The 27,404-nt window shown below is 44.0% G+C and overlaps 1 protein-coding gene across 1 annotated transcript; it reads left to right on the plus strand.

The window, feature by feature from the left end:
* Positions 1 to 8,204: 8,204 nt before the first annotated feature.
* On the plus strand, positions 8,205 to 17,445 carry MAS1 (MAS1 proto-oncogene, G protein-coupled receptor). The gene has a single exon (XM_043592693.1). The coding sequence runs from the start codon at positions 8,236 to 8,238 to the stop codon at positions 9,211 to 9,213; it is 978 nt and encodes a 325-aa protein (XP_043448628.1). The 5' UTR covers positions 8,205 to 8,235; the 3' UTR covers positions 9,214 to 17,445.
* Positions 17,446 to 27,404: the final 9,959 nt, after the last annotated feature.

A 27,404-nucleotide genomic window follows, 5' to 3' on the forward strand; every position in this document is an offset into this window, starting at 1 on the left:
TGGGCAGTGGCAGACACAGAGGTGATTTACCTACAGGTGGGTGGATCAAATAAATAAATACATGGGGGATAATGGGGGCCAAGTTTCTCACCATCAGAGAAGGGAGTTAGAAATATGGCGAGGAAGAAGATGAAACTAACTAACTCAGTGGCATCGGATTGAAATCGGAGATGCTGATGTGAATCCTTTGAATATGTATATATGCGGACCTTTGAACAACATGGGTTTGAACTGCAGGAGTTCACTTACGTGCAGATTTTGTCGATAAACACCGTACAGTACTGTAACTGTGTTTTCTCTTCCTTTTTTTATAGTTTATTTATTTTGAGAGAGAGCATGAACACGAGTGGGGGAGGGGCAGAAAGAGAGGGAGAGAGAGAATCCCAAGCGGGCTCCACACTGCCAGCGCAGAGCCCGACTCAGTTCTCCATCTCACAAACCGCGAGACCCCAACCTGAGCCGAGATCAAGAGTGGGACGCTTAACCGACCAAGCCACCCAAGCGCCCCTCTTCCTTATGATTTTCTTAATACCATTTTCTTTTACCCAGATTACTTAATTATAAGAACACAGAGTATAGTACGTATAACATGTAAAAGGGACCGGTGCAGGGAACATACAAGATGAGCAGCGCGGGGTAAACCATCCAGTGTTTTGGCTTAAAGGACTAGGAATACCAGAGCAGGGTCTGATTGCTGCTTCAGGGCGGCTGGGGTGGGTGTGCCTCCATGAGAGGCCTGGCTAGAGACATACAGAGCTGTGGGCGACAGGGTCCGATGTCCTAGGGAGCTGTCTGAACTGTGGGCAACAGAGTCTGATATCCGGGGAGCCATCTGAGCTGTGGGTGACAGGGTCCGATGTCTTGGGGAGCCATCCGAGCTGTGGGCGACGGGGTCCAATGTCCCGGGGCGCCATCCGAGCTGTGGGCGACAAGATGATGTCCCAGGGAGCCGTCTGAGCTGTGGGTGACAGGGTCTATGTCCTGGGGAGCTGTCTGAGCTGTGGGCAACAGAGTCCGATATCCGGGGAGCCATCCAAGTTGTGGGCGGCAGGGTTCGATGTCCTGGGGAGCTGTCCGAGCTGTGGGCGGCAGGGTCTGATGTTCGGGGGAGCCGTCCGAGTCAGAGCCAGAGGTTTGGTGCCACTACCATGTGGTCATACTGAATGAGGAGGTTGGACAAGCCCACCCAGGGAGAGTCTATAGGGTATGACGGGAGAGGCTCAGCAAGTGAGCCTAGCAGCCCAAAGGGCCAGGTAAGGAGGGATCCAGGAAAGGACACAGAGAAGAGGCTGCAGGCAGGCAGGGGGGGAGCCGGAGGGAAGAAAGTATGTCTGTTTAGGCAATGGTGTCATCTTGGGAACCACAGCGAGAGACATGGGGTAAGAGCCCTCAGCACACTGTGTGTGTGCCGTGGGCAGGGTGAGCGCGATCACATCTGACTCCCTTGGGGAGGACTTGTCTCAAAGCACAACGTGGCGAGCGGCTGCAGCTGATTTCTTATTATTTGTCCTCATGAAAGGACATGACCTGAACGTTCCCTTCTGACTTCAAGCATCAATACCTACGAGGGTGAAGGGTGGCGCCCCTCATCAACAGAAGTGTTCGCTGATAGTGGTGACGACTCGGGGTCACTCCATTTCACAGAAAAATCTGGAATCAGAAGAAACTGAAAACAGTGCATCCCTGTTGCATTGTTATGGCTGTGAGTTTGGCCCTGGGTAGATGGCACAAATAAGCACTTATGATTTTGGGTAAATAAAAAAAAATCTGTCCTCTAATTAATAATATTCATCTTTTGGTAACAATTATTAGCCTTCAATAACAAGAAAGAATCCGTTCTTTTATTAAATAACCTTTTAAAAACTGTTTTCTTGTTTGTTTTGAGAGACAAGGACACATGGAGGCAGGGCAGAGAGAGAGAGGGACAGAGAGAGAGAGGAGCTGAGGTCTGATGCTTCACCGACTGAGCCACCCAGGTGCCCCTAAATAACCTTTTTTGTTTTTAATTTTTTTAATGTTTATTTATTTTTGAGACAGAGGGGGACAGAGAGTGAGTGGGGGGGGGGGCAGAGGGTGAGGGAGACATAGAATCTGAAGCAGGCTCCAGGCTCCGAGCTGTCAGCACAGAGCCTGACATGGGGCTCGAACCCACGAACCGTGAGATCATGACCTGAGCAGAAGTCGGACACTTAACCGACTGAGCCACCCAGGCATCCCCCCCCCGCAAATAACCTTTAATAAAAGTTAATCCTCTGAGTCTGTTAATAAAAACCATTACTGACAATCAAGTTGATGGTGGTGATGGCTTCTGGTGTCATTGAGGCTGTTATTAAATGTCCCAAAGGTGCCTGGGTGGCTCAGTGGGTTAAGCATCTTGATTTGGGCTCAGGTCATGATCTTATAGCTCATGAGTTCGAGCCCCGCATCGGGCTCTGTGCCCACAGTACAGACCCTGCTTGGGATTCTCTCTCTCCCTCTCTTTTTCTGCCCCTCCCCTGCTCTCTCTTATGCTGTCTCTCTCTCTCCCTCAAAAGTAAATAAATATTTCTTAACAAGGTCCCCAAAGTTTCACTGGGTGCATGTACGGGTGAGTGAACTTCACACATACGTGAACTGTCAACAAAGAACAGGTGTGGGGACTAGAAACCGTGCCCGGTGGGCCTGGGCAATCTAGGCTCTGGTTCTGGTTCTCAGGATGCTTGCGAGGGAGGTTTGTCACCTGTAAAATAAAGGGCGGTGGGCAGGATCTCCCCGGTGCCTTCAAGCTCCAACCCCCCGCCGCCAACAGAGTATGAGCAGACTTGTAACGGCAAGGAAGTGGTGTTATAAGGCTCCAAGCTGCGTCCCTTCCATCTTTCATAAAATACCCCAGTTTCTGGGGGAAAAGAACCTGTCACAACAAATATGATGAAGTGTTATCTTTATGAAGAATTCTCACAACTCAATAAGAGACGTGTAACCACGAAAAAATACTGCGCCAAAGAAGACATAGGGAATGTTAACCATGAGAGAATATCCAAACTCATTAGCAATCAAATAAATGCAAATGAAAACGAGCTACTTTTTATCACCTACCAAATTTACAAATCAAAAAAAAAAATGGAGATGTTGGATGGGGGGGAGCAAGTTTGTGTATATAGATACGCAGTGAAAAAAAGAAAGCGTTTTATACTTTTCACGTCCGCGTAATTGGTTCAGGTGTTTTTGGAAAGACAGTTTGTTAATACGCTTTTAAAGTCTTCAGAAATATTTATACCCTTTCATCCAGCAATTCCACTTTTAGAAATATGTCCTAGGGAAATAATTAAAGATGTGTGCAAAATTTGCATCTGAGGGAGTTCATTAGAGAGCTTTGTTTTTAGAAATAATGATGAAAAGTAAGAAGCAACTGGTATATCCAGGATTAGAGGATTCTTACAAATAAATGATGGTTCATCCGAATAGTGACTAGTCAGGTCATTTTTTTAGGGTTCATGGTGACAATATGGTATTGAGTGAAAAAAAAAAAGGCAGGATACCAAAACAGATAAAAAATGCCATTTCATTTTTATTTTTATGTTTTAAAGTTTCTTCATTTTTGAGAGAGAGAGAAAGAGCACAAGCAGGGGACGGACCGAGAGAGAGGAGACAGTGAATCCAAAGCAGGCTCCGGGCTCTGAGCTGTCAGCACAAAGCCCCACGCAGGGCTCGAACCCACAAACCGTGAGATCATGCACTGAGCTGAAGTCAGACACCTCATCATTTCAATTTTAAAAAGGACCGTGTGTGAGGCACAGAAGCAAGACTAAAAGAAAATATCCCAACATGTTAAATCAGATTAATTTTGATGAGTAGTTTTATATGTGGTTTTTCCCCCCACTGAATTTTCCAAATGTTCTTCAATGAGCACATACATTTAATGAACAAATTGTTTTATAATTAGAGAAAAAGGCAATCACATTTTTAAAAATACCCCCATTTTGCGGGGAGGGGTGTCTGGGTGGCTCAATCAGTTAAGTGTCTGACTTGGGCTCAGGTCATGAGCTCAGGGCTTATGGGTTCAAGCCCTGAATTGGGCCCTCTGCTCTCAGCGCAGAACCCGCTTCAGATCCTCTGTCCCTCTTTCTCTGCCCCTGCCCCCTGGTTCTCTCTCTCTCTCTCTCTTTCTGTCTCAAATAAGTAAACTTAAAAAAGAATACCCCCATTTTGTGTTGAGATGAAACCGAATGTACCATGAATTAGCGGCCAAGCCCTTGTGTACAGCAGGGCAGTTCAACCAGAGTGTGGGGCTACTTTGCTCCCAGGTGAATTTGAACTCGGAGAGCACACAGCAAGTAATCAAGTCATTGGGGAAAAACAATCCCCTATCACATTGGAGAATCTGATGCTTTCAATTCCTTGAGTAGGAAGAGTGGAGGCAGACAAGATCGGGCTATAAAAGGTAAAGTCTTAAAAATAGGGTCCAGCCCCAGGGCAGAGGGGGAGGTGGTAGGGAGTCAGAATCAGGAGCTCCCAGCTACAGGCTTCCCTCCAACTGGGTGTTAGATGGCCTCTCACAGTCTCCATGGTGGGCTTCCATTTCCGGGTCTGTAAAACGAGGGGTTTTGGTCAGACCAGGGGTTTCATATGACCTTGTCCCCCACTCTCCCTCAGCCGTTCCTTCCCACCGTCATGCTCTACACTTGTCAATAGCGAAAGCCCCCACACTGCACTGCCTTGGTCTCAAGCCTCCCTTTCTCCCACCTCCATAGGCTATTTTCCAGTTGCCTACCTTTAGTACTTGGGCTTCAAAATCCTCTGATAGCACTGGGATCTATCAGATGGCTCCTATGTCCTGGTCACTGTCCTCTCTCTCATGACATCACCTTTCTCCCAACCCCGTTAAGGTTCCATAGTCCGTCATTGTAGCCATTCCCTTCCGTGTGGTGTAATCCCATTGATGCCTCTCCTTCCCACACTGCACCAGCCTAGTAAAACCCTAGCTCTGGCTAAATCCGACTTCCGTCCTTCACCCCGCGCCCACCTGGACAGCTGAACTGTAGCTGGAGAAAGGCACACGTCATGCTGAAGTTTTTTTTTTTTTTTCAACGTTTATTTATTTTTGGGACAGAGAGAGACAGAGCATGAACGGGGGAGGGGCAGAGAGAGAGGGAGACACAGAATCGGAAATAGGCTCCAGGCTCTGAGCCATCAGCCCAGAGCCTGACGCAGGGCTCGAACTCACGGACCGCGAGATCGTGACCTGGCTGAAGTCGGACGCTTAACCGACTGCGCCACCCAGGCGCCCCTGAAGTTTTAAACTTAGAGCCTAGGTGGGCTCTAAGTTTTACCTGAAATCTCACTCTTTGTGCATTTCCTTATTCCTTTCCCCTTTTCTCTGAATTATTTTGTGTGCTGCCCTCTCTCCTTAAACTGTCCGCCTCTCCTCACTCTTAGCTGATGATCTGGCTTCTATCTTTGCTGAAAAAAAGAGACACTGTACATTCAGTAGAGAACTTCTTCCACTTCTAACACTCCCGCCGTCAGCCTGCCCGCCTAGCTGCAAACCCTGCCTTTTCTTCTGTTCTGATGAATCAATCATGCTACCAGTGAAAGCCCGCAGCTCCACCAAGCTCTAGACCCCAAAGCCATGAATCATCAATGGTTTCTTTCCTCCTGGAAAATTCTTATTAGCTTATCAACTCTCCCAGAACTCCCGCAGCCCTCTCCAGTTACCGCTCCATTTCTGCTTGAATTTACATTCAGGTTCCTCAAGAGGGTTGTCTATACTCACCGTCTGCACTCTCTCCCCTCCCATCCTCTCTGGAAGCCATGTTGGTTAACCAGGCTTTCGTTTTCTCTACTCTGCCGAAACTGCTCTCCTCAAGGTCAACAATGACTCTGCTCTAGCGGTCCATTCCCAATTTTCATGTAATCTGAACTTGGACCAGAAGTTAGCACAGTTGAAACACCTTGAGCCACCTTTGCTCCCTGGACACCACTCTCCCTCGGCTGTCCCTTCCCTCTCTGCCAGATCCTTCTTATTTCTTTTGCTTCGTTCTCGTCTCCCCAGCCTGTAAACTTTGAAATGCTCCAAGGACTGGTCTTTGGACCTTTTCTCCCTTTTAATTACCTGTATTTCCTAGATAATCTCGCTTAGCCTCATGATTTTAAATCTCACCTGGTTGCATACAATACCCGCATTTTTATCCCCAGCCTCTGCCTGTCTCCCCAACTCCTGATGCTACTAGACATCCTATTTGGCTATTCCATAGGCATTTCACACTTAATATGCCTTTCCTAACCTATTCCACCTGCACCCTGTCCATTCATCAAATGGCTTAAAACTCCTTCTCTCTCTACTAACACATCTCAGTCATCAACAAACTAAATTGCATCCAGAATCCAACCATGTCATGCTGCCTCACAACCACATTCCGGTTCGTGCGTGGTCCATGCTTTACTTTTCTGTGTGGCACTTATTAGGACCTGGCATCTTTATATTTGTTGTTGCTGTTTGGCTATTGACCACCTTCCTCGTGGAAAATAAACTCCAAGAGGGTAGTGCTTCGTTTCATTCACTGCTGTGTCCCAGCGTGTAGAACAGTGCCCAGCAGGAAGCTGGCACTGAGTAAATATTTGGTGAATGAATTTGGGGAACGCGACTGTCTTATTTACAAACTCCTAGCAAAGGCTGGTCTCTACAGCAGATCTCCGGCCAACCGTGCCATGGTATTCTGAATTCTGGTCCTTGTGTTGGGCTCCTGGGGGTATTGGGTCTATATCTTCTGTTTAATTAGGCAATGAAAGGAGAGCTTGCCCTAGTAAAAATAATTTCCCATCCCTTATCAGAGCAGCTAAGGGCAGTGTTAGGAGATGGGGGATGGGGACAGTGGAGGCAGAGGGCCCCTGGGTTCCTGGATCACAGCTCTGGGGAGGTAACTGTCCTCAGCAGGCTGCCTGCTCATCTGGGTTTCAGGCACAGCTGCACTGAGCTCAAAACACGAGGCCGTGCTGATGCTAGACTTGTGCTGACTCAGTCCCAAAATATCATGTCATTGAGATGTGCAAACTTCATAAAATATCGCATCCTGTACTGTTCTGCCTCAGGGAAGCTAGTGAGAAAAGGGCAGATGTCTATTAATTTAAAATATTGGTTTGATCAACTTCCTTAAGGTTAATTATTTTGCACTTGTAGGGACCCTGGCCTACAAGGTCAAAGTTCAAAAAGCAAAGAAGGAACAGTGTTTCACGACTACTGTCAAAATGACAACGATTTGATGACCACAACAGAAGGTCAAGGACAAGTTAAAGTTGGCACCAGGGCGAGGGTATCTGTGGCTGCCTACCTTGTCCTTTGTCGAGGGGGAGGACGTGGCATCTGTGTGTTTGTTACGTAACAGGATGAGGGCGGGGCCTGTGCATACATTTAGTTCATAATTCATAAAAGTGTGATAGAAAGTTTCTGAGAATCTTTGCTTTGCAGTCTCAAATATTTAGCATTTTTATTGGTTTCAAGTGAGTGCTTTGTTGAACATCAGTAGTGTTTTCCTGCGTGGTCTGGCCTGTGCCTTGTGGGGAGACGACCACACCTCGCAAGGGCTCACCATCTGTCCCTCAGGGCACGTTGGCTTGCACCACACACCTAGGCTGGATAGGTGTCTGGTTTTGCCACAGGTATTGAAACCACATAAGACAAAAATGCCTTCTAATTGTTCACACTTTCAAAAATATTGGAACACTGTTGAACATAATTTGGGTACCTCTTCTTGATCATTTACGCATTGCTTGTGGCACTTTTTGCATCAAAAAAATAATAACAATGACAACATGGACCACACATATATTTTGTCTTTGCATGTGAATGCGATTAATCTGGTTCCTCAGGATGGGAGACAGAGTGATGGGAGATGATTGATTTTCAAAATGCCATTCAGAAAGTTGGGCCAGACAGGAAATGGACCCCAAGAGTTCTGCCCCTCTCTGCTTTGCTGGATCCCTGTTGGCCCTGAGCCACAAGCAAACAATAATACAGGATTAAGGGCTATTGGAGGATCAACAAGTCATTAAGTCAGTTCTCTTTTCTGCAGAAATGTCTAGTTTTATCATTGTCAGAGAGACAGTTGTACAGTCTAAACATATTTGTTAGCAACATGAAGTTTATGACCCATAGCTGAGATTCTCCCTGCTACCCCAATGCATCACTTTTCATGGTGTGTTTTTGTTTTCCTTGTTTACAGAAAATTATCTGAAGAGCCCCTGCCCCCCGGCCTCCTCATGGAGGTGTCGAACATGACATCGTCCGTCGATGAGAAGTCCACGAACACCTCGACTGCCAGGAACACCTCGGTCGGGGACCTGCATCGGGAAATCCCGGTCGTGCACTGGGTGATTATGAGCATTTCCCCTCTGGGCTTTGTTGAAAATGGGCTCCTCCTCTGGTTCCTCTGCTTCCGGATGAAAAGAAACCCCTTCACCGTCTACATCACCCACTTGTCTATAGCAGACATCTCACTGCTCTTTTGTATTTTTATTCTGTCGGTCGATTATGCTTTAGATTATGAGCTCTCTTCTGGCTATTACTACACGATTGTCACATTATCGGTGACGTTTCTGTTTGGCTACAACACGGGCCTCTATCTGTTGACGGCCATTAGCGTGGAGAGGTGCCTGTCTGTCCTGTACCCCATCTGGTACCGATGCCATCGCCCCAAGCACCAGTCGGCGTTTGTCTGTGCCCTCCTGTGGGCACTGTCATGCTTAGTGACCACCATGGAATATGTCATGTGCATTGACAGTGAAAGACAGGGTCACTCTCGAAGTGACTGCAGGGCAGTGATCATCTTTATAGCCACCTTGAGCTTCCTGGTCTTTACTCCTCTCATGGTGGTGTCCAGCACCATCCTGGTGATTAAGATCCGCAAGAACACGTGGACGGCCCATTCCTCAAAGCTGTACATAGTCATCATGGTCACCATCATCATATTCCTCATTTTCGCCATGCCCATGAGGCTCCTCTACCTGCTGTATTATGAGTATTGGTCAGCCTTCGGGAACTTGCACGACATTTCTCTTCTCTTCTCCACCATCAACAGCAGCGCCAACCCTTTTATTTACTTCTTTGTGGGCAGTAGTAGGAAGAAGCGGTTCAAGGAGTCCTTAAAAGTGGTTCTGACCAGGGCTTTCAAAGATGAAATGCAACCCAGGCGCCAGGAAGACAATGGCAACACCACCACGATTGAGACTGTGGTCTGAGCACCGTGGCAGGGAACAGTGGACAAAATGGTGGGACACAGATCATTTGTACTTTGTGCTTGGAATACCACTTCCATATGTCCTAAATAAGACACAGAAGGACACCCCATCCCATATGCATGAGAGACTAATGAGGAGGCTAGACTGTATTCTTGCACTGTATCTTCTGAAAAAGCCTAAAAATGTGTCGGACCTCTATCATTTCTGTACCTATAAAAAAAACATTTTGTTCCTCCTCAGCTCTTCCAGCAACATTTCCCCATGAACTGTAGAAACTACTCTAGCAGGAAGGTTTATAGATGAGTACAGGAAAAGTTAATGAAAGCACTTGCTGGAACTTGAGAAGGTGGAGCGATATGGCAGGAAGAACATGGGCTTTGGAGTCAGATCGACTCTGTCATTTGCTGCCTGTGCGACCTCAGGCAAGTGGTTTGACCTCTCAGAACCCCATTTCCTCTCTTATAAAATGTTTAATAGTAATAGTCCCCAGGCTTGTAGTGAGGATAAAATGGGGAGATACAGTGTGGATAGCGCTTGGCACATTGTCAACGTTCAATAAATGTTAGTCTTTTCCTCACTCCTTGAAGTGGAAGAAGAAATACACTCTTCTGATTTGTAACACACACACATACATGCACACACGTGTGCACGCACACACACAGCTCTATTATATACAAATACTGCTGTGTGTTTTCAAATGTTAAATGTAAATTTATGAAGGTCTTCTGTCTGCTTGAAGCGTGAAAGCCTTTCACAGCACGGCACCTCTACTGAAAACATCTGCAGATGTTATAACATCCAACTAGCCATGTGTTAGAGCATCATCTGAGGTTGTGAAGAAACACATTTGGCCACCAGTAGAGGAGTTTCACATGACTTTTCCTTCCCTCTGTGGGAATGCTTGATGTAATGAAAGTCTGTTGGGAAATCCTTTGTTTGATATAAGTTTTCATGAATGGAACTCAATTCATGACTTTGTGAGGGTGATTGTGCTTTTGGAGCCTCCCATCCCACCCCCATGAAATGAAATGATGAAGTGATGGGTTATTTATGGCCACAAGGTTCTCACCTGCAACCAGATGCAGGTTTCTGTGCTTCGGACTTCCTTTCCTCCTGAGCACTTCTTTGCTCTAGTCTTGGGAGAAGGCACCACAGCAGGGGCTGATGAGAGTGGCCACATCTCGGAGGGGCCCTGGGCATTTTTCCCAAGAAAATCTTTGCAGGGCTTTGTCAGTACCTTAGTGCTCTGCTTGCTTGCCATGACTTGTGTCTGAGTCTTTAGACAGTGCGTCCTGGGTTTCACCCGTGAAACCCACTGTGGCCCATAGACTATGTTACTACGTTTCATCTCATTCTGCCCCTTCGAGGTGCCCCATGAAAGTGGCCATGCTTTGTGTGGGTCTAGGGGAGTAAACTATTCACTCCCATAAATGAGCCCATTAGGATTTGTCTTAACCATTTGTTTCCGAAGGGTCAGAGACGCTGTGATGAAAGGGTTCTCTGTTGCTGTCTGCTTCATCTCCATCTTCTGACTTTGAAAGAAATGACTGCGTGTGAGCTGATCATGGGGGCAACTTCATTGGGGGAGATGATTGAGTCCCTCCCGCCCAGCCGACTTTGGAGGCAAGTGGCTCTTCTGTGGGGGATGACATCTGATTCAGAAACCAGGCAGCTTGCTTTCAGGAGCCCAGATGGGTGTGGAGCACTGACATTTAGAATGATCTTGTTTTTGATGGAAAACAGAGCATCTTCCCTGGGACAGAACAAAATATGGAGGTCAGAGCTCTCTCCTCTGTTTGCCACCATCCCCTCCAGTGCTGTGCTGGCCTCTGGGGCAATAAAAAGGGATCTGTCTCATCTCATCTCAAAGGGATATTTGGTCTCAAAGAGGAACCTGAAGACCCGTGGGAAACAAGGAATTTTCACCCACGGAAAATACAATGAACTCATAAGAAGCCTTCATCAATTGCCTTCCTGCAGATAAGGTGGGGAAATTGAATGTGACCATAAATATAAAAATTCTTCTGACCTTTTAAAGAGCAAGGCCTGGCAAACAGGTAGGATTCAGTTTGTCAGTGTTGTAAGGACGAATTCCTCTCTCTTACCTAAACCCATTCCCTAAAGTGAACTATAAGATTAAAACTCAAGCAAGATTTAAGTCAATATGCATATATGGAGAGTTGACTAGCTAATTTGTACCCCTTGTGCGTTTAGACACTTGGCCTGAGTCATTGTAGGCCAGGGGGTGCCGTTTCTGAGAATTCCCTGAGCCTGGGAGGAGCATGTTCAGATATAATGACTGTCCTTGATGAAGGGAACAAATATGCTTGGACAGTCTGCTCTGCCAAACTCCATGATGTGAACAAGCCCCTGTGTTCTAGAATCAGAGAGGAAGACACACATGTGTATCTACAGCTCCAAGATGGGCACAGATCAATGTTAGGGGAGTGTTCTAAACAAAGTGGTGTTGCCATCAAGAGGAAGGTGAAATCCCACCTTGTGTAGTAAAAAAGGAGTGTTTCATGGAGGTGTCCTTTGGTTGCTTGAGGGCAGGTAGGATTTCAGTGGGTCGGGGAGGAGGGGATCCCCAAAAGAGTGTGGCACGAGCGAAGGCAGGCGGCGGCAAGGGAGAAGCAGGGCCAGTCACTGTCAGTTGTATGGGCTGGCTGGAGCAGCAGACCTTGGAGATCCACATGGTCCTGCTTTCCACCCCACTCCTCTCTCTTTGATGCCGTTGTCTTTGGTCTTCCGTCATTACATTCTTCAAGATTCTTGGAACAGAGTCCCTGGGCCTCCTCTCCACACCCATTCTCACTGACATCCAGCCTGGCCGTGGGTGGTGGTCCAATTTCATATTGCCACAAGTCCCCCACTGGCCTCCATCAGGTGGCAAGGTGACCTGGTGACCTCAGCTGTTCTCCTTTCTGGGCTACACTTGAGCCTTACAACAACTCACCAATCTACTCCCACAAAACAAAAATCCCACAGGTCTGCCTTCTGACCATGATCTTCTGTCCTTCACATGATTCACTTTCTGACCCTCACTGCCTTGAACTTCTACCCGCTGAGACCACCTGTCCCTGACCTCTGTGTCTGCCACATCTACGTGTCCCCTCTGTGTCATCTCTGTCTCTGTGCAATGAGACCTCTGGTGTCCCCGACACAGTCACTCTCACTGTCCCCCTTGATTCCCTTGCCCTTGCCCCCTTGCTCTCCTATTTGCCCTTTGTCTGGTTGTCCTTGACCCAAACCAGGCTGCCGAGCAGCACAGAGAACCCCGGCCATTTAAGGAAGGAGCAGGGAAGGGCAAGGGAAGAGGTGGGAAGCCTCTAAATCTGTAGGCTAGGATTAAAAATGAGAGCTGGAGGGAAGGTGGCCAACTAGAACCCAATAAAAGAGATATTTTCAAGAAAAGTGTGAGCAGTGTGTCCGGTGCCACAGAAGGTGTAGGTAGAAAAGAGCCCATCGGACACGGCAATGTGGAGGTCACTTATGGAAGAGGGCTTCTGCACAGTCAAGGTCTTAACAGCTTGGTCCCTCTTCATGAATCATGCCCTTGGCAGCTCTTCCAAACCCTCTCCTTCCTCATCTCTCCGTCTGACACCTTTCTCCCCACTGCCACTCTTTCCTCACCACCTTGCTTCATAGATTACTGAAAGCCAATCAAAGCCATTAGGCAACAACTCTCCAAGGCTCTCCTCTGTCCAGGGTGACCTCATCAACATTGTCCCTTCTTTCTCACTTGCCTGAAGATTTCTCTCCCCTTCCACATTTTCCTATCCATTGCTCTCTCAGATAGTAGTCTTACTCCTGTGTTAGCAACCAATGTTACCTTTTAAATTTTGTTTTGTTTTATTTTATTTTATTTTATTTTAATTTATTTTATTTTCTGTAAAAATCCAAGTCCTGATAGTGGTCTCTAGGCTTCTACATGACCCAACTCCCCTAACTCTCCCTGGGGTTAGTGGGGCTCCTCTTCCAGCCACACCTGCTTCCTAGAAATCCTGTGAAGATGCCAAATGCACTCCCACCTATGGGTTTTCACTTTGATGAGCTTTGATGTTCATTCTACTTGGATTGTCTTTCCCCCACGCCAGGTCCCTGCTCACCTCCCCTCTTCCCTCAGGCTTCTGGTCAGATGTCACCTCAGCAGGGAGGTGCCTCCCACTCCCCTCACCCCCCCCCCATGGCCACCAGCCTCCCATCTTTCCCCACTTGGCTCTGTTTCTCCTCAGAGCTCATCGCATTGTCCTGTTGCTCGTCCCTCTGTGGGTTTGTTCATTCTGGAGGATACGTTGCTGGAGGGCAGGACTTCCTTTTGCTCATGGCTGTGGCCCCAGCCCCTGGAGGAGCAGGCATTCCTTACTTGCTGCAGTGGTGGGATCACTGTTCCCTCCCAAGCTCGGGTCACTCCCATCTTAACACAAACCAACTGTCAAAAAACAAAAGCCAATCCCTCTAGTCCTATTCAGCTTCTGTCTCATCTCCTTTTCTTCAAAGACAACCTTCTGGAAATGCTCCTCCACACTTGCAGTATGGACTCAGCTATGGTTCATCCCTCCACATGGAATCCAGCCCAGCTTGGAATATGGGTGACCGCCATATTGCCGTGTCCAATAGGCTCTTTTCTACCTACCCCTTCTGTGGCACCGGACACACTGCTCATACTTTTTTTGAAAATATCTCTTCTTGAGTTCTAGTTGGCCACTTTCCCTCTAGCTCTCATTTTTAATCCCAGCCTACCGATTTGGAGGCTTTCTACCTCTTCCCTTGCCCTTCCCTGCTCCTTCCTTAAATGGTTGTGTTTTCCATGATTCAGAGGCTGGACCTCTGCTCTCTCATTCTGCACACTCTCCCTTGCTTTCTTGATCCATAATGGCTCACCTATCCACGACGCTCCCATCCCTCTGATTGACCAGACTCTGCTGGGCTCCAGTCCTGTGTATCCAACCACCTAAAGGACATTTGGACTCAATGCCAGGTGCACCATTCTTTTTATATTCCTTTCTCAGTGAATGACACCAATAGTCACCCTGTCACCCCAGCGATGCTCTTCCCTTTGCATAGATTGCTCTTCCCTCTTTGTAATCCAGCAACCTTCATTTATCCATCTACATCCTGTTCATATGTCGACCCCTCAGGAGCGCTTTCCTGGGACCCAAGTTCCTGGATGACCATTTCCCACCTTCTCTTTCTCAGTCTCTCACTGTCTCTTTCTTGCCCTTACTCTCAGCTGATGGTTTGCTTTCTTTTTCACAAGTATAGAAGCAACTAGAAGAAACCTTCCACATCTTACCCATATCACATCTACAGATCTAGCTGCATTTCTCTGCACGTAGGCTCCCTTTTTATTCTGAGGAAACTCAAGGTGCCCTTGGCTAAGGGGAGCCCCCACACCTGTGTGAGGTACAATTTTGGTAGGTACAATTTTCACAGAAAAATTATTCCAAAAATTATTAACTTTTTCCTGTGACTGAAAATGAAAATTTGTCACTTCTCAAGGATCTATGGGTTGACTGAGCTCAGCTGCATGCTGTCCAATTGGGGTCTCTTGTAGCTGCGGCCAGATGTTGGTGGAGGCAGTAGGGGTCTGAAGGCTGTACAGGGTGGGGCATCCAAGATGGCACACTCTTAGCGTTGATAGATGGCTGTGGGCTCAGTTGGAGAGATTGTCCAGAGTTCCTACACTTGATCTCTTGGTGTGGCTAGAGTTTCTTACAACATGGCAACTGTCTTCTGATAGGAACCTTCCTGAGAACGAACTTTTCCAAGAGGCCAAAAATCAACTGCTGTTTTCCCACTTACTTAAACCAATTAGCATGTGGTTGAAACTACAAGTTTTTTCCCTCCTGTTTCATTGACGTATAATTGACAGATAACATTGCATTAGTTTTAGGTGCACAACATTACAATAAATTTTGATAAAGGCAAAATGAAAAACTTTTTCATAATTTGAATTTTACTTTTTGAGGTAATGTATTAAGCCTCCCGCCCCCCCCCCCCCCGGATTTATTGTGAAATTTTGGTCCTCATTTTAATAAGATTCCCTTTTAAGAAACTTTTACTAAAACTAGTCATCCTTGGATAAGAAGATCTTCTTATGCTAATTATTATTTTAAAATGTGTACATATGAGTGTTAACACAAAGAGTTGAGATGTCAAAGAGACTCAGTGTGAAGTACAGATCTTACCCAACAGAAAGCTATTGATTCAAATGATACAGGGAAGTACAGACACAGATGAAACTCTTTTTTGGAGGAGCCCCAAACTGAGAATCAGATCCCAAAACATCCCCTTCTATACGAGAATGTAGTTTAGCTCTAGACTGGTGAGTTTTAAGCAACGTAGATAAACACATTGTTTTCGAAGGAAGGCAGTTAGGTTTGGGGTATTCTGTTTATCATACAGAAAATGTGTGTGTCACTATTCTGTCTTCTCCAGTCTTCTGTGCCCCGTAAATCTATAAATTCCAAATTTACTTAACGATAACCAGTCTTGACACATCAGCTCCATCCTGCTGAAGATAGGACCAGTTCCCCAAGTATAACACTTTTACAAAGCAGTCCGATCAAGATTAGTATCTTTATAAGGAGCTCTGGTTTAGGTCATTCAAGGAAGGAATTAACTGAGAGTTAACACTCCCTTTCTAAGGTCTCAGCCAACACCAGAACCAAATGCCTGAGGCAGAGACCGCTTTTGCTTTTACTGTAAGGCAGGCAGAGAGAAGGGCCCTGCCCTTGCAGTGAGAAAACTAGAACTTAACATCTGACTTTCTACCTACCAGTTGTGTGAGAGTCAGCAAGTTCCCTGCAAAGCAGATCCCGAGGCAAGGATTTGGTGCAAGCAATTTATTTAGGAGGTCACCCTGAGGAGCGAGGGAGGGATTGAGATACGCAGACAGGAAAGAGAGGAAGCCAATTCAAAGTGATTAGTGAGTACAGGGGCCCAGAACAGTGGACACCCCTGAGAGACATGTGTCACCCACCTCAGACCTGGAGGGCCGAAGGTGGTGCAGAGCCACTGCGTCCTGCCTCTTGTAAGCGAGGGTCACTCTTGGAGTGACAACTCTCAGCAACTCTGGGCATGCCCTGTGCCCAGGTAGAGCACAGCCTGTGTTGAGAACACCTTGAAGCAGAGAGGCCCAGGGAGCCATGGGGCAGGTGCAGGATCCGCCTGTGGGTGACCTCAGGGGGGTTTCAGGGCTAACCAACAGTCTTTGCTCTAATGAGATCGAAATAACCTGCCTCACAAAATAGTTGTGCCAAATACAAGTGAGATAATGTTTGTGAAACTCTGCGTAAACCGGGAAACATCAATAAAAGTCATTCCTAGGGCACCTCGCTGGCTCTGCTGAAGTGTGTGACTCTTGATCTCAGGGTCGTGGGTTAGAAACCCACACTGGGTGTAGAGATTACTTAAAAATAAAAAAAAAATTAAAAAAAAAAGTGAGATCTTCTTTGAAGATATTATGCTAAGTGAAATAAGCTGGACACAAAAGTGTGATTCCACTTACATCAGGTGCCTGGTGCAGTCCAGTTCTTAAGGACAGATTGTACAAGGGCAGCTGCCAGGAGCTGGGGAAGAGGATGGGGAGTTGGTGGTCAGTGTGGACAGAGTTTCAGTCTGGGTGGAGGAGAAAGCTCTGGAGATGGATGGTGGTGATGGGTGCACAGTACTGTGAATGTACCGAATTGTACTGAAATAGACACTTAGGAATGGCTAAAATGGTGACTTTCATGTTATGTATATTTTTGCCACAATAGAAACAATTAGTTCTTGTGCTTTCAAGCATTAGGTGTGCTTCTCTGTATGCTTGACAGCGTCTGGCCCACCGATGGGCCCCAAGCCAGTAGTAGTGGTGATGACAGTGAATGAGGACAAACTTCCTCTGTTGCTCCAGGAGGTGTTGGACTGGCACTATCTCCAGTGAGAGTGCAGACATGAGGCTGATTAAACAATACCTCTCATAATCTGTGTTTTCAAATGAGTGTAGTCTTTTCTACAGCAGCCCTACATGATCTCAGTGAAGCCATCACAGAGGGGCCAGAGAGCGACCATTTCGGGCTTTGATGGCCATACAGTTTGTGTTGCAATGACTCAACTCGGTCACTTTTTGTGTTGCGATGACACAGCTCGGTCACTTTTTGTGTGAAAGAGGCCACAGATAATGCATAAATGAGTGAGCATGGCTATGTTCCAATAAAACTTTATTTACAGGTACTAAAAATTAAATCTTGTGTAATTTTCTTTCATATGCCATAAAAATTCTCCTTTATTTTTTCTTCAACCATTTAAAAATGTGAAAAAAGCCTATTCTTAGTTTGTAGGTTGTACAGAAACAAGTGGCGGCCACCAAAGCCGGCTTTGGTGGCTGCCATACTTTGCCACCCATGACCTAGAGTATTTTGGGACTCCCTCTTCTGGAATTGCTTTTAATGTGGCCACAGCACATCCGTCTACAACCCTGACCTTGGTGGTGGCAAATCTTCATTGTCCCTTGAGGATTTGACTTTGCAAAAGGTCTGGCAGACACCTTGACTCAAACTGAGGGATGAAATTGCTATAAAGTTAAGAAATTCCAATTTTGGTGGACCATAGGTGATACTAGAAAACAAGAGAGAGAGAGAGAGACTTTCTGTGGCAGCTAACTTGGCTATAAATAGAATTCAATTTCTATACTCAAGGACCATTTTCTTCAGTCATACCAAACTATATTCTCTGGATTCAGAGGGAACTATTGGAGTTCTTCAGAGACTAAGAATGAAATGTTCATGTGTAAGAATTCATGTTGGGTTTTCAGAAAGATAAAGCTCTCACATATGGCTTTTGGGTACAGCATGAATAAACTCTAATTGCTGACAAATCTGAAAATCAGAACATTCCTAATACTGGGTTGATTAGCACTTTCAAGCTTTGTACCAACACCATCTTAAACAAGGGACATAAGCCTTGTCTAGGGTTGTGGGACAAATATTTCAGGATGTTATTAATGCAAAGGTCATTATCACCCTGATTTATTGATGTATGCTTTTGATCAAAGTGTACCCCTAAAATGATTTGCTCGTAGGCAAATGTAGAAAGCTAAAAACATTCCTTAAAACATAACAGCACAGTGAAACACCATTAAAAGTCCTTCAGCCTCATTAGCCCTGGTTGAGCATAGTTGAACGTTTATGGGGAATGAAAATGGGGCCCTGAGGTCTTCCTACCTTTCTTCTTCCTGGGAGAGAGGAAATAGATGAGGCCTGAGAGGCAGAGCGGCCATTTCCCTTCCCGAATCTGACTGAGCTAGGGACTCACTAACACAGTGAGTGTGTGACAGTATTGATTGTGTTTTTGGAGGGCTTAGCACCCCAAATCTTGCCTTTTATTTCTACAGACCAAGAACAAGCATATTTCCCAGGTGAATGTCAGGTTTGAGGAGCCTACTCTTAGACACGTGAAGTAGGAACATCAATGTTGGTTTTACATGGATAGAGCTTGTCCATTGGCCAGCTCGATCCTCCATGTACAGCCATTTTGTCCAGACCTGTCCTGGGAGAAGGGGAGGACAACGTGCATCATGCTCTCCATTATGACCCTTCAAGTATTATCATTCATATTTCCTGCTTGCTTTGACTTTTCCCTACAGACCCCAATCCCAATCATTCTCCTTATTCATCTTAAAGTTAGGTGAGCTGAGGTGGGAGAAGAGCATGATGGTGAGGGCAAAACATTGTTGAGAGCCACAGACGTACTAGAGTCTGGGTCCTCGCACCTCCCCCCCCCCCCATGGGCAATAGCACTGCTGGGAGTGGAATGAAATGACAATGCTAGGTAAGTGGCCTGGGACACCTGATGGACCTGTGCCCTGTCTCCCAGATGACAAGAGATAACCCCCCCTGCCAAGTGACTGGAGGTGCTCATCAAAGTTCACTGGAATTCAGTGAAATGACTGTTGGGGAAGATGAGGCAGGACATTGATGTCTTAGGAACTCAGCAATGTCTGTTGTATGAGTGAGCTCTCCATAAGGTAAGGTTTCTCTGGAGTGTCCCGGAGAGTCCCCAGCCCCTACCATTCACAGCCTGGACAAGAGCTGATATTTTTGACTCAGAGAATGTTCCCTGCTCTAAGCCGGTGGTTCCCTGACTGGATTCTATCCACAGTGAGATCAGACTGAGTGGAAGTGTTGAGAAAATTTTGACAGAATAATTTCTGTGTCTGTTGAATGTAATAATTAAAATATTGGATGTGTTTTGTATGACTTTCTTTTTCATTTCATTTTTCCCCTCATTTTTATTATATTTTTCAAAAAAAAAAATTGTCTGCAATGGGTTGGCAATAAAAACAGAGGGAAATGTCTCTTGCCATGGATTGTTAGGAAGTCCTGCAGGAGGTCTGTGACTTAGATTCTATTCCTATTCCTTTCCCTTTCTCTTTCTGGGGGCTGGTGCTTAACTGTAGAGTTATGCTATTGTGTTGTGTTATGTGATGCTAAGTCTAAAGAAAAGCAGTCACCAAGGGCCTAAAGAATGGAAAGTTCTGGGGTTCTTATAGAAGAGGCTAAGTTGCCACATCAGGCAAAGTTTAGCCAGGTTGCTTCTGTCGACACTGCCTGGGACCACCATCACCTGGACACCACCCACAGGCTGACCTATTGCTGCCTGATGTCTCCACATGCCACCACAGTGAGGTTCCAGTCTCTGACTTATCTGTGCGAAGTCCAAGGCGAGAGCACAGCTGGAAACACCATTTACACACTCACGTCCAGCATCTGCCCCCCTCCCTTCCCTTGTGGGTCTCTACATTCCACAAATGCTACACATAATGGGACACTCAGGAATGACAAGTGTCTGCTATCATCTATGCCTTTGGCTGCCTAACATTCCACACATCCTTTCCCCATTTGTAAGCCCCCCATGCCCTCCACGCATGCCCTGCTTCCCCCCCCCCCCCAACTTGGAGCATTCCAATTAACACATCCAGCTCCGAGTCCAGGACATCAGGGTGACACCCTTTGCTCTCCCCTTTTCTTGCCCTGGGATCCTTCCCCTGGGTTTAGAGAGAAGCAATGAAACAGAAGACACTGAAAAGAATACCCATCATCTGCAAATACTCATCATCTGACTAATTAGCCTCTAAAAAAGTAAGGTATTTTTCATTTCATTTACACTCTGTTGAACATCAATCTGCACACCTGAGATGATGAGTTCTATGGTATAGTTTTTTGTATAACCTACCTGTGCATGAGTTGATAATAAAAAATTACATAATGACAGCTTGTCTGAATTTTTTTTTTTCGATTCCATGGTTTTTCACAAGGCAACAAATTACCTTATTGTTTCTAGAAACTTGAGCAGCTTTATGTTTAGATACATGCTGGACTCCTTGTGTTTTAAACAGAAGGGGAAGAGTCAGTTTTGTGCAGTCTCTTCCAGCAATATTCTTTTCTGGAATGCACGTGAGTTGAGAAGTAAGACCAACTGGCCAGAGCTTGGAGACTTTATTTGCATAAACTATAATACCTACTTCATGAGAAGTAGACATTAATACTGCTAATTCAACTAGCTATTTGCTGTTTGCCAGATACTTTTCTTAGGGCTTCACGTGAGTATCTCATGTAATACTCACAACCTCGTGAGTACATACTTTTATCCCTGTTTTATAACTAATCTCCTGAAAGAATGGTAGAATCAGAACTCAAACTCTGACAGTGTGACCCTAGGGTCTCTACTCTTCATGTTACTCAAATATTCAAGTCTTTCTCATATTGACCAAAGATCTGCTTTCACTGTTAATCCTGAAGAGGAAATTGAAAATTTATATATTGTGTCAATGACATGAGGAATCACTGGGGAAAGATTAAGATGTTCCTTCAAGCATCTTCCCCAGAGAGAAGCAGTGCAGAATTTAGCGTTACGAGGACTAAATCTTGGAGATGCTGGTGGCTCAGTTGGTTGAGTGTCCGACTCTTGATTTCAGCTCAGGTCATGATCTCACAATCTTGAGATCGAGCCCCGAGTTGGGCTCTGTGCTGAGTATGGAGCCTGCTTAAGATACTCTCTCTCTCTCCCTCTCCCTTGCTTGTGCACGTTGTCTCATAAAATAATAATACAATAATAAAATAAAATAAAATAAAATGATAATAAGAAAGAAAACTAAGCCTTGGTGCTCTGGCTCCTTCATCATCCCTGTCTTCCTCCTCCAGTCCAGCTGCTGCTGTTAAACTCCATGGAAGAAGTGGAGTTGGGTTCACTCCAGTGTTCTCATTTCAGGTTTCAAAGGAATGTTCTGCATCAAGCTGAGCTGCATCTGCCTACAAACAACAAGAAGATCCCAGATAGTGGAAAACTTAGCTCTGGGGCCTGGCTACTGCTTCTAGGGAGCACCTGGAAATTCCTGCTTGGGGGTCATTTTCACCTGGTAGTTGTTTCTCCCCAAAGCAAGTCTCTTCAAGGAAGCAAATGACATAAGTGTTCCAGAGCAGAACCTGGCAAGTTAGAGGGTACAGCATGAAAATATAAGACAGATGGGGTTGTAAACATGAAGGGTAGTTCACAAGCATCTTGAGAAGAATATGGGAGAAATTTGACCGTAAAACATAAAGCTAAAAGATGTGACAAAATACTCATCCAATGAACTAAGAAGAACGACATTGGTTTCAGAAAGATAAGAATTGAGAGTACACAAAGTTATGAAAAAATGAATTATGTAAAACAAAGCAGGAATGTAACGTCTTTCATCAAAAAGCTTAAATGATTTAAAATAAAATTTAAAAAAATCTTTATGCACCCCACTCCTCTTCCCCGTTTTTGGAATGCCTTCCTTTTCTAGAATGATCCAGATCAGGCGCATCCACTGTTTTATCTTCAAGCCTCTAGAGAGGCCTCATCTTCAACAGCTTTTGTCTCTCAATAACTATTGAATGAATGAACAAAGAAAGCTTTCATAAGAAGAACAAATAAGCTCTTTCCCCTTCTTTGTGCTGTACTCAGATTCTCTGCTTTAGAAAATTCCTTTAATGCAATCATGACATCCATCTTTAATCTATTGACGTCTGTCCCAGCCACTACCCTCTTTGTCACTTTATCACTCTCTTGCAATTAATATTTTGTCATGCATGCTACATAATATATGTATACTATAGCATATGTAGTTTATTTGGTGTTTTTGTATAAAAGTTGTATCATATCCTATGTAGTTCTCTGCAAAATTTTTTCCACTCAGTATTATGTTGAGGGGATTCACGTATGCTGTTGTGTGTAGTGTAGTTCATTTATTTTTGACTGCTGAAATATAGTGGTCTGGACAAATATACCACATTTTACTTATTCTTTTTATCAATGGACGGTTTCTAGTGTGTTAGTTTCTTTTCTTAAACTGAAAACATTGCTGTTTAGAAGATTTTCTATCCGTGTCTCCTTATATGCTTATGCGAGAATTTCCCTTGGGCCCATGCCTAGAAGTAGGATTGCTGGGTCAGATTTACAAAACAATAGAATGGTATTTTCTGAAGTGGGGTGGGTCAGACCCAATTCACACTCCCCCAAAATACACGGATGCAGCTGATCCCCTTTGTACTTCTCAGTGTTCACCAGTCTGGATGGTACGTGGCTGTATAGACCTGATTTGTGCTTGCTGGGTTGTGAAAGAGGATGAGTATCTTTTTATGGTTCTTGGCCCTTTATGCAGCATCTCTCCTCACCACAAATTCACATCCACTCAGAACTTCGGAATGTGACCTAATTTGAAAATAAGGTCTTTGTAGAAGTAATTAGTTATGATGAGGTCATAGTGGATTAGGATAAATCCCAAATGCAATGACGTGTCCTTATAAGAGAGCCATGCAAAAATAGACATATACAAAGGGAAGGTGGCCATGTGAAGGCAGAAGCAGAAATTGGAGATATGTCTACAAGTAAAGGGATTGTCAGCAAAACCCAGAAGCTAGGGAGAGAAAGGAAGATTTCTTCTCAAGAGCTTTCAGAGGAACATGATGCTACTGGCATCTTGAATTTTTTCCATGGGTCAAATTTTTAAAAATCTCTCTGGCAAGTCTTAACTTGTCCTAATTACATAAATTTCTTTAATTACTATAGCCACATAGAAGTCTTGATATCTACTAGGAAAATTGCCTCACCCTATTCATTTTATTTGGGTGTGTGTAATACATAGCAAATGATGCCAGTGTGCTGCCCTTATCCCTTTGGATTCCTTTACATTCTCCAGTTCACTACCAGTTTTTCCTGGGAACACTTCCTAATATATCACTTTTACCTGTATCCCTGTGTATCCCTGTCTCGGAGTCTTGTGGAGAACTATTTTAACACTTTGATATTCCACATACGTTTTAGAATATCTTTTCAGGTTGCATGAAAATCCTGTTGTGATTTTGTTCGGAATTGTACAGAATATGTGGCTAAGTTTGGGGGAGAATTATGCCCTTGTGATATTATATTTTTTTTACATATGACTAAGAAATATTTACTTATGGGTCTTCTTTAATAACTTTCAACAAAGGTATTATTCTTTTTTGAGTAATGATCTTAAACATATCTCATTAGATTTATTTCTAGGTACCCTAGAACTTTCATTGCTATTATGATTGATAGGGTTTTCTTTTGTTTTATTTTAATTTTGCTTCCTAACTGTTGCTAGTGTATAAAAATGCAATAGATTTTTACTCCTGGTCTTATTGTTATCATTATTATTTTTGTATGCCTGGTAATTTTTGGCTGAGTTCTGGACATTGTGAATGAGAAATGTGTTTCAGGACCACTTCTTAGTTTATTGAAGCCTACAGACTCCTCCTTAGAAGAATTTTTTTTTGTTCATTTGTTATTTGTTTTGAGAGAGAGAGCATGAGCAGGGGAGGGGCAGAGAGATAGGGAGAGAGAGAGAATCCCAAGCAAGCTTCTCACTGGCAGCACAGAGCCTGACACAGGGCTCAAACTCATGAACTGTAAGATCATGACCTGAACCAAAATCAAGAGTCAGATGCTTAACTGTTGGAAGCACTCAGGTGTCCCTTAGAAGAATATTTTTAAATGCAGAAAATGACATGTATGGAATTACAAAGAAATCCATTATAATTAATTGCAATCCAAAGGATCTCTGGGGGTCCATGGACTCCAGGTTAAGAACAGTATTCTAGATGATGTCATTTTCCTCCAGAAGGGATCCACTGCAAACTTTGGTGACATAGATAGAGTTAAATCTGATCGCCTTTATCCAACCATGAATTGGGCTGAGTTGAGACTAAATTGCAGTTTTGGAAAGCTTCATCCGTCTGTGGTTTGCTCTCCCCTGACAGGGTGCACCCTTCCAGGGGGCTCAAGATAAGAACTTATTTTAGTGTCCCTTCCAACAAAGAGAAAATCACAACCACCTAGTGTTTTAGGGAATAATGTATTTGGCAGAAGCAATTACATTTCCGCAGATAATAACCTCAGACAGATTGCAGATATCAAGACATTTCATCACAGGGTTCTGACATTTAAGAACTCAGGAGTTTGGAGTTTGTTGGCTTTCAGAGATATGCCAGGCTTAATAAGCTAAATAAATTATTCTTTCATTTTCTGCCGAAAATGCTGTAAATAGCATTTTACAAGTTCCGTCTGTCATCTTTTTATGAGGAACATTAACTCTTCCTTTAGCATAATATTTTTATGAAGGAAGAGAATTTCTAAATATATTTGTTAATTACCAAATAACAAGACAAATCAAAGATTAGAGATCAGTTATCTTCTGTCCTCTCAGTGATCCAAAAATAGTTTGAGATATTTTAAAGGTACAATTCTGACCTGATAGTTCATTTACATTGGGTTTTGGCAACAGAAAGCGTTATGTAATAGTGCAGCCTCCTTTTACCAAATAGAGATCTGAGTTTTTAAAAAAGGTCCCCCTATTTAAATTTAGAAATATTGAATGTTTGCTTAAGAAGGAGTTTTTTAAACACTTAATTTTTTTAGAGTAATTTTAGGTTCACAACAAAATTGAGGGGAAGGTAGAGAGATTTCCTATATGCCTCCTGCCTCACACATGCACAGACTTCTCCATTACCAGCATCCCCTACCAGAGGGTGCATTTATTACCCCCTGATGAACCTAGATTGACACATCATAATCACTCACAGTCCACAGTTTACATTAGAGTTCAGCTTTGGTGTTATACATTCCATGGGTTTAGGCAAAGGCATAATGACATGTAGTCACCATTATAGAATCATACAGAGTATTTTCACGGTCCTAAAAATCCTCTGCGTGTTGCCTATTCCTGCCTCCTCCAAACCCCAGACAGCCACTGGTTGTTGCTTGTTTTTTTTTTTTTAATTTGTTTTTGTTTTGTTTTCTGCCTCTATAGTTTTGCCTTTACCAGAATATCATATCATTGAAATCACACAATATATAGCCTTTTTAGATTGTATTCTTCTACTTAGTAATTTGTATTCAAGGTTACCCATGTTTTTTTCAAGGCTTGACAGCTCATTTCTTTTTAGTATTGAATAGTATTCTATTGTCTGGATGTCCCACAGTGTATTTATCCATTCACCTACCAAAGGACGTCTTGGTCGCTTCCAAGATTTGGAAATTATGACTAAAGTTATATTCATGTGCAGATTTTTGTGTGGACAAAAGTTTTTAACTCCTTTGGCTAAATACCATGGTGTGCAATTGCTGGATTGTATGCATGCTAAGAGTATGTTTGGTTCTGTAAGAGACTCCTAAATTGTCTTCAAAAGTGGCTGTACCATTTTGTATTCCCACCAGCAATGAATGAGAGTTCCTGTTGCTCTATATCCTCACCAGCATTTGATGTTGTCAGTATTCTGGATTTTGGCCATTCTAGTAGGTGTAGTGGCATCTCATTGTTGCTTTAGTTTGCATTTCCTTAATGACATATGATGTGGAGCATCTTTTTATATACTTATTTGCCATCTGCATATCTTTTTTAGAGAGATGTCTGTTCTCTAAGGTCTTTGGCCCATTTTTAAATCAGATTGTCTGTTTTCTTATTGTTGAGTTTTAGGAGTTTTATTTTTATATTTCAGATAAAAACCCTTTATCTGAGTTCTCTTTTGCAAATATTTTCTCCACAACTCTATGGCTTGTCTTCTCATTTTCTTGACATTGTCTTTTATAAAGCACATTTTTCACTTTAATGAAGTCCAGTTTACCAATTATTTATTTCATGGATCATGCAAGAAGAATTTTTCCCTTCTGATATTTTAAATATTTTTTTACTTGTTAAAAAGAGATAATGGGGGGCACCTGGGTGGTTCAAATGGTTAAGTGTCCAACTTTGGCTCAGGTCATGATATGGTCATGGGTTCAAGCCCCACATTGGGCTCTGTGCTGACAGTGTGGAGCCTGGAGCCTGCTTTGGATTTTGTGTCTCCCTCTCTCTCTGCCCCTCGCCTGCTTGCTCTCTCTGTCTCTCAAAAATAAACATTAAAAAAATAAAAAATAAAAAGATAATGGGGCACCTGGGTGGCTCAGTTGGTTGAGCATCCAACTCTTGATTTCAGCTCAGGTCATGGTCCTGGGGTCATGGTATCAAGCCCCACAGGGCTCTGTGCTGAGTGTGGAGAGCCTGTTCCCTTTCTCCCTCTGCTCCTCTCCCCTGCTTGCCCATTCCTTCTCTCGCTCTCGCTCTCTCTCTCTCTCTCTCTCAAAAAAAAAAAAAAAAAGAATGCAACAATCAATATAGTACAATAATCTCCACATTATTTTATTTCACTTTCTTGAGGTCATCTGGAAGAAAAATATAGTCCTCCATAGTATGTAGCTTTAAAATTATAATTCTCTACCTATCTATTCAAATCTACTCAAACATTTACTGAGAACCTTCTATATACCATGCACTGTGGTAAGCACAAATAATAGGGTCTTGCCTCAAATATTTTTGTATCATGCTTGAGTGTAAGTAGTACAGGATTTCTCCATAGGCTAAGTGTATCAATAAGTCAGGAATCAAACACAAAGCAAAAAAAATTTTTTTTGAATAAAACATTTATTTTCCATAAAATTATGGATCATTTTGCAGAAAATTCTGAAAAGCTTAGAAATTATTTTCAATTTCAACACCCACGTAAGTTTTGAGTTTTATGGTTTAGTGTTGTTTTCATTTCGAGGTTCATAAAGAGTGGGTGGTAGTCATCTTAACCTGCTCAGTGCTGGGGGCTGCTAAAGGTCTCAGCATAGCTTGAGTT

Source organism: Prionailurus bengalensis, chromosome B2 (genome assembly GCF_016509475.1).
Source record: "Prionailurus bengalensis isolate Pbe53 chromosome B2, Fcat_Pben_1.1_paternal_pri, whole genome shotgun sequence".
Taxonomy (NCBI): Eukaryota; Metazoa; Chordata; class Mammalia; order Carnivora; family Felidae; genus Prionailurus; species Prionailurus bengalensis.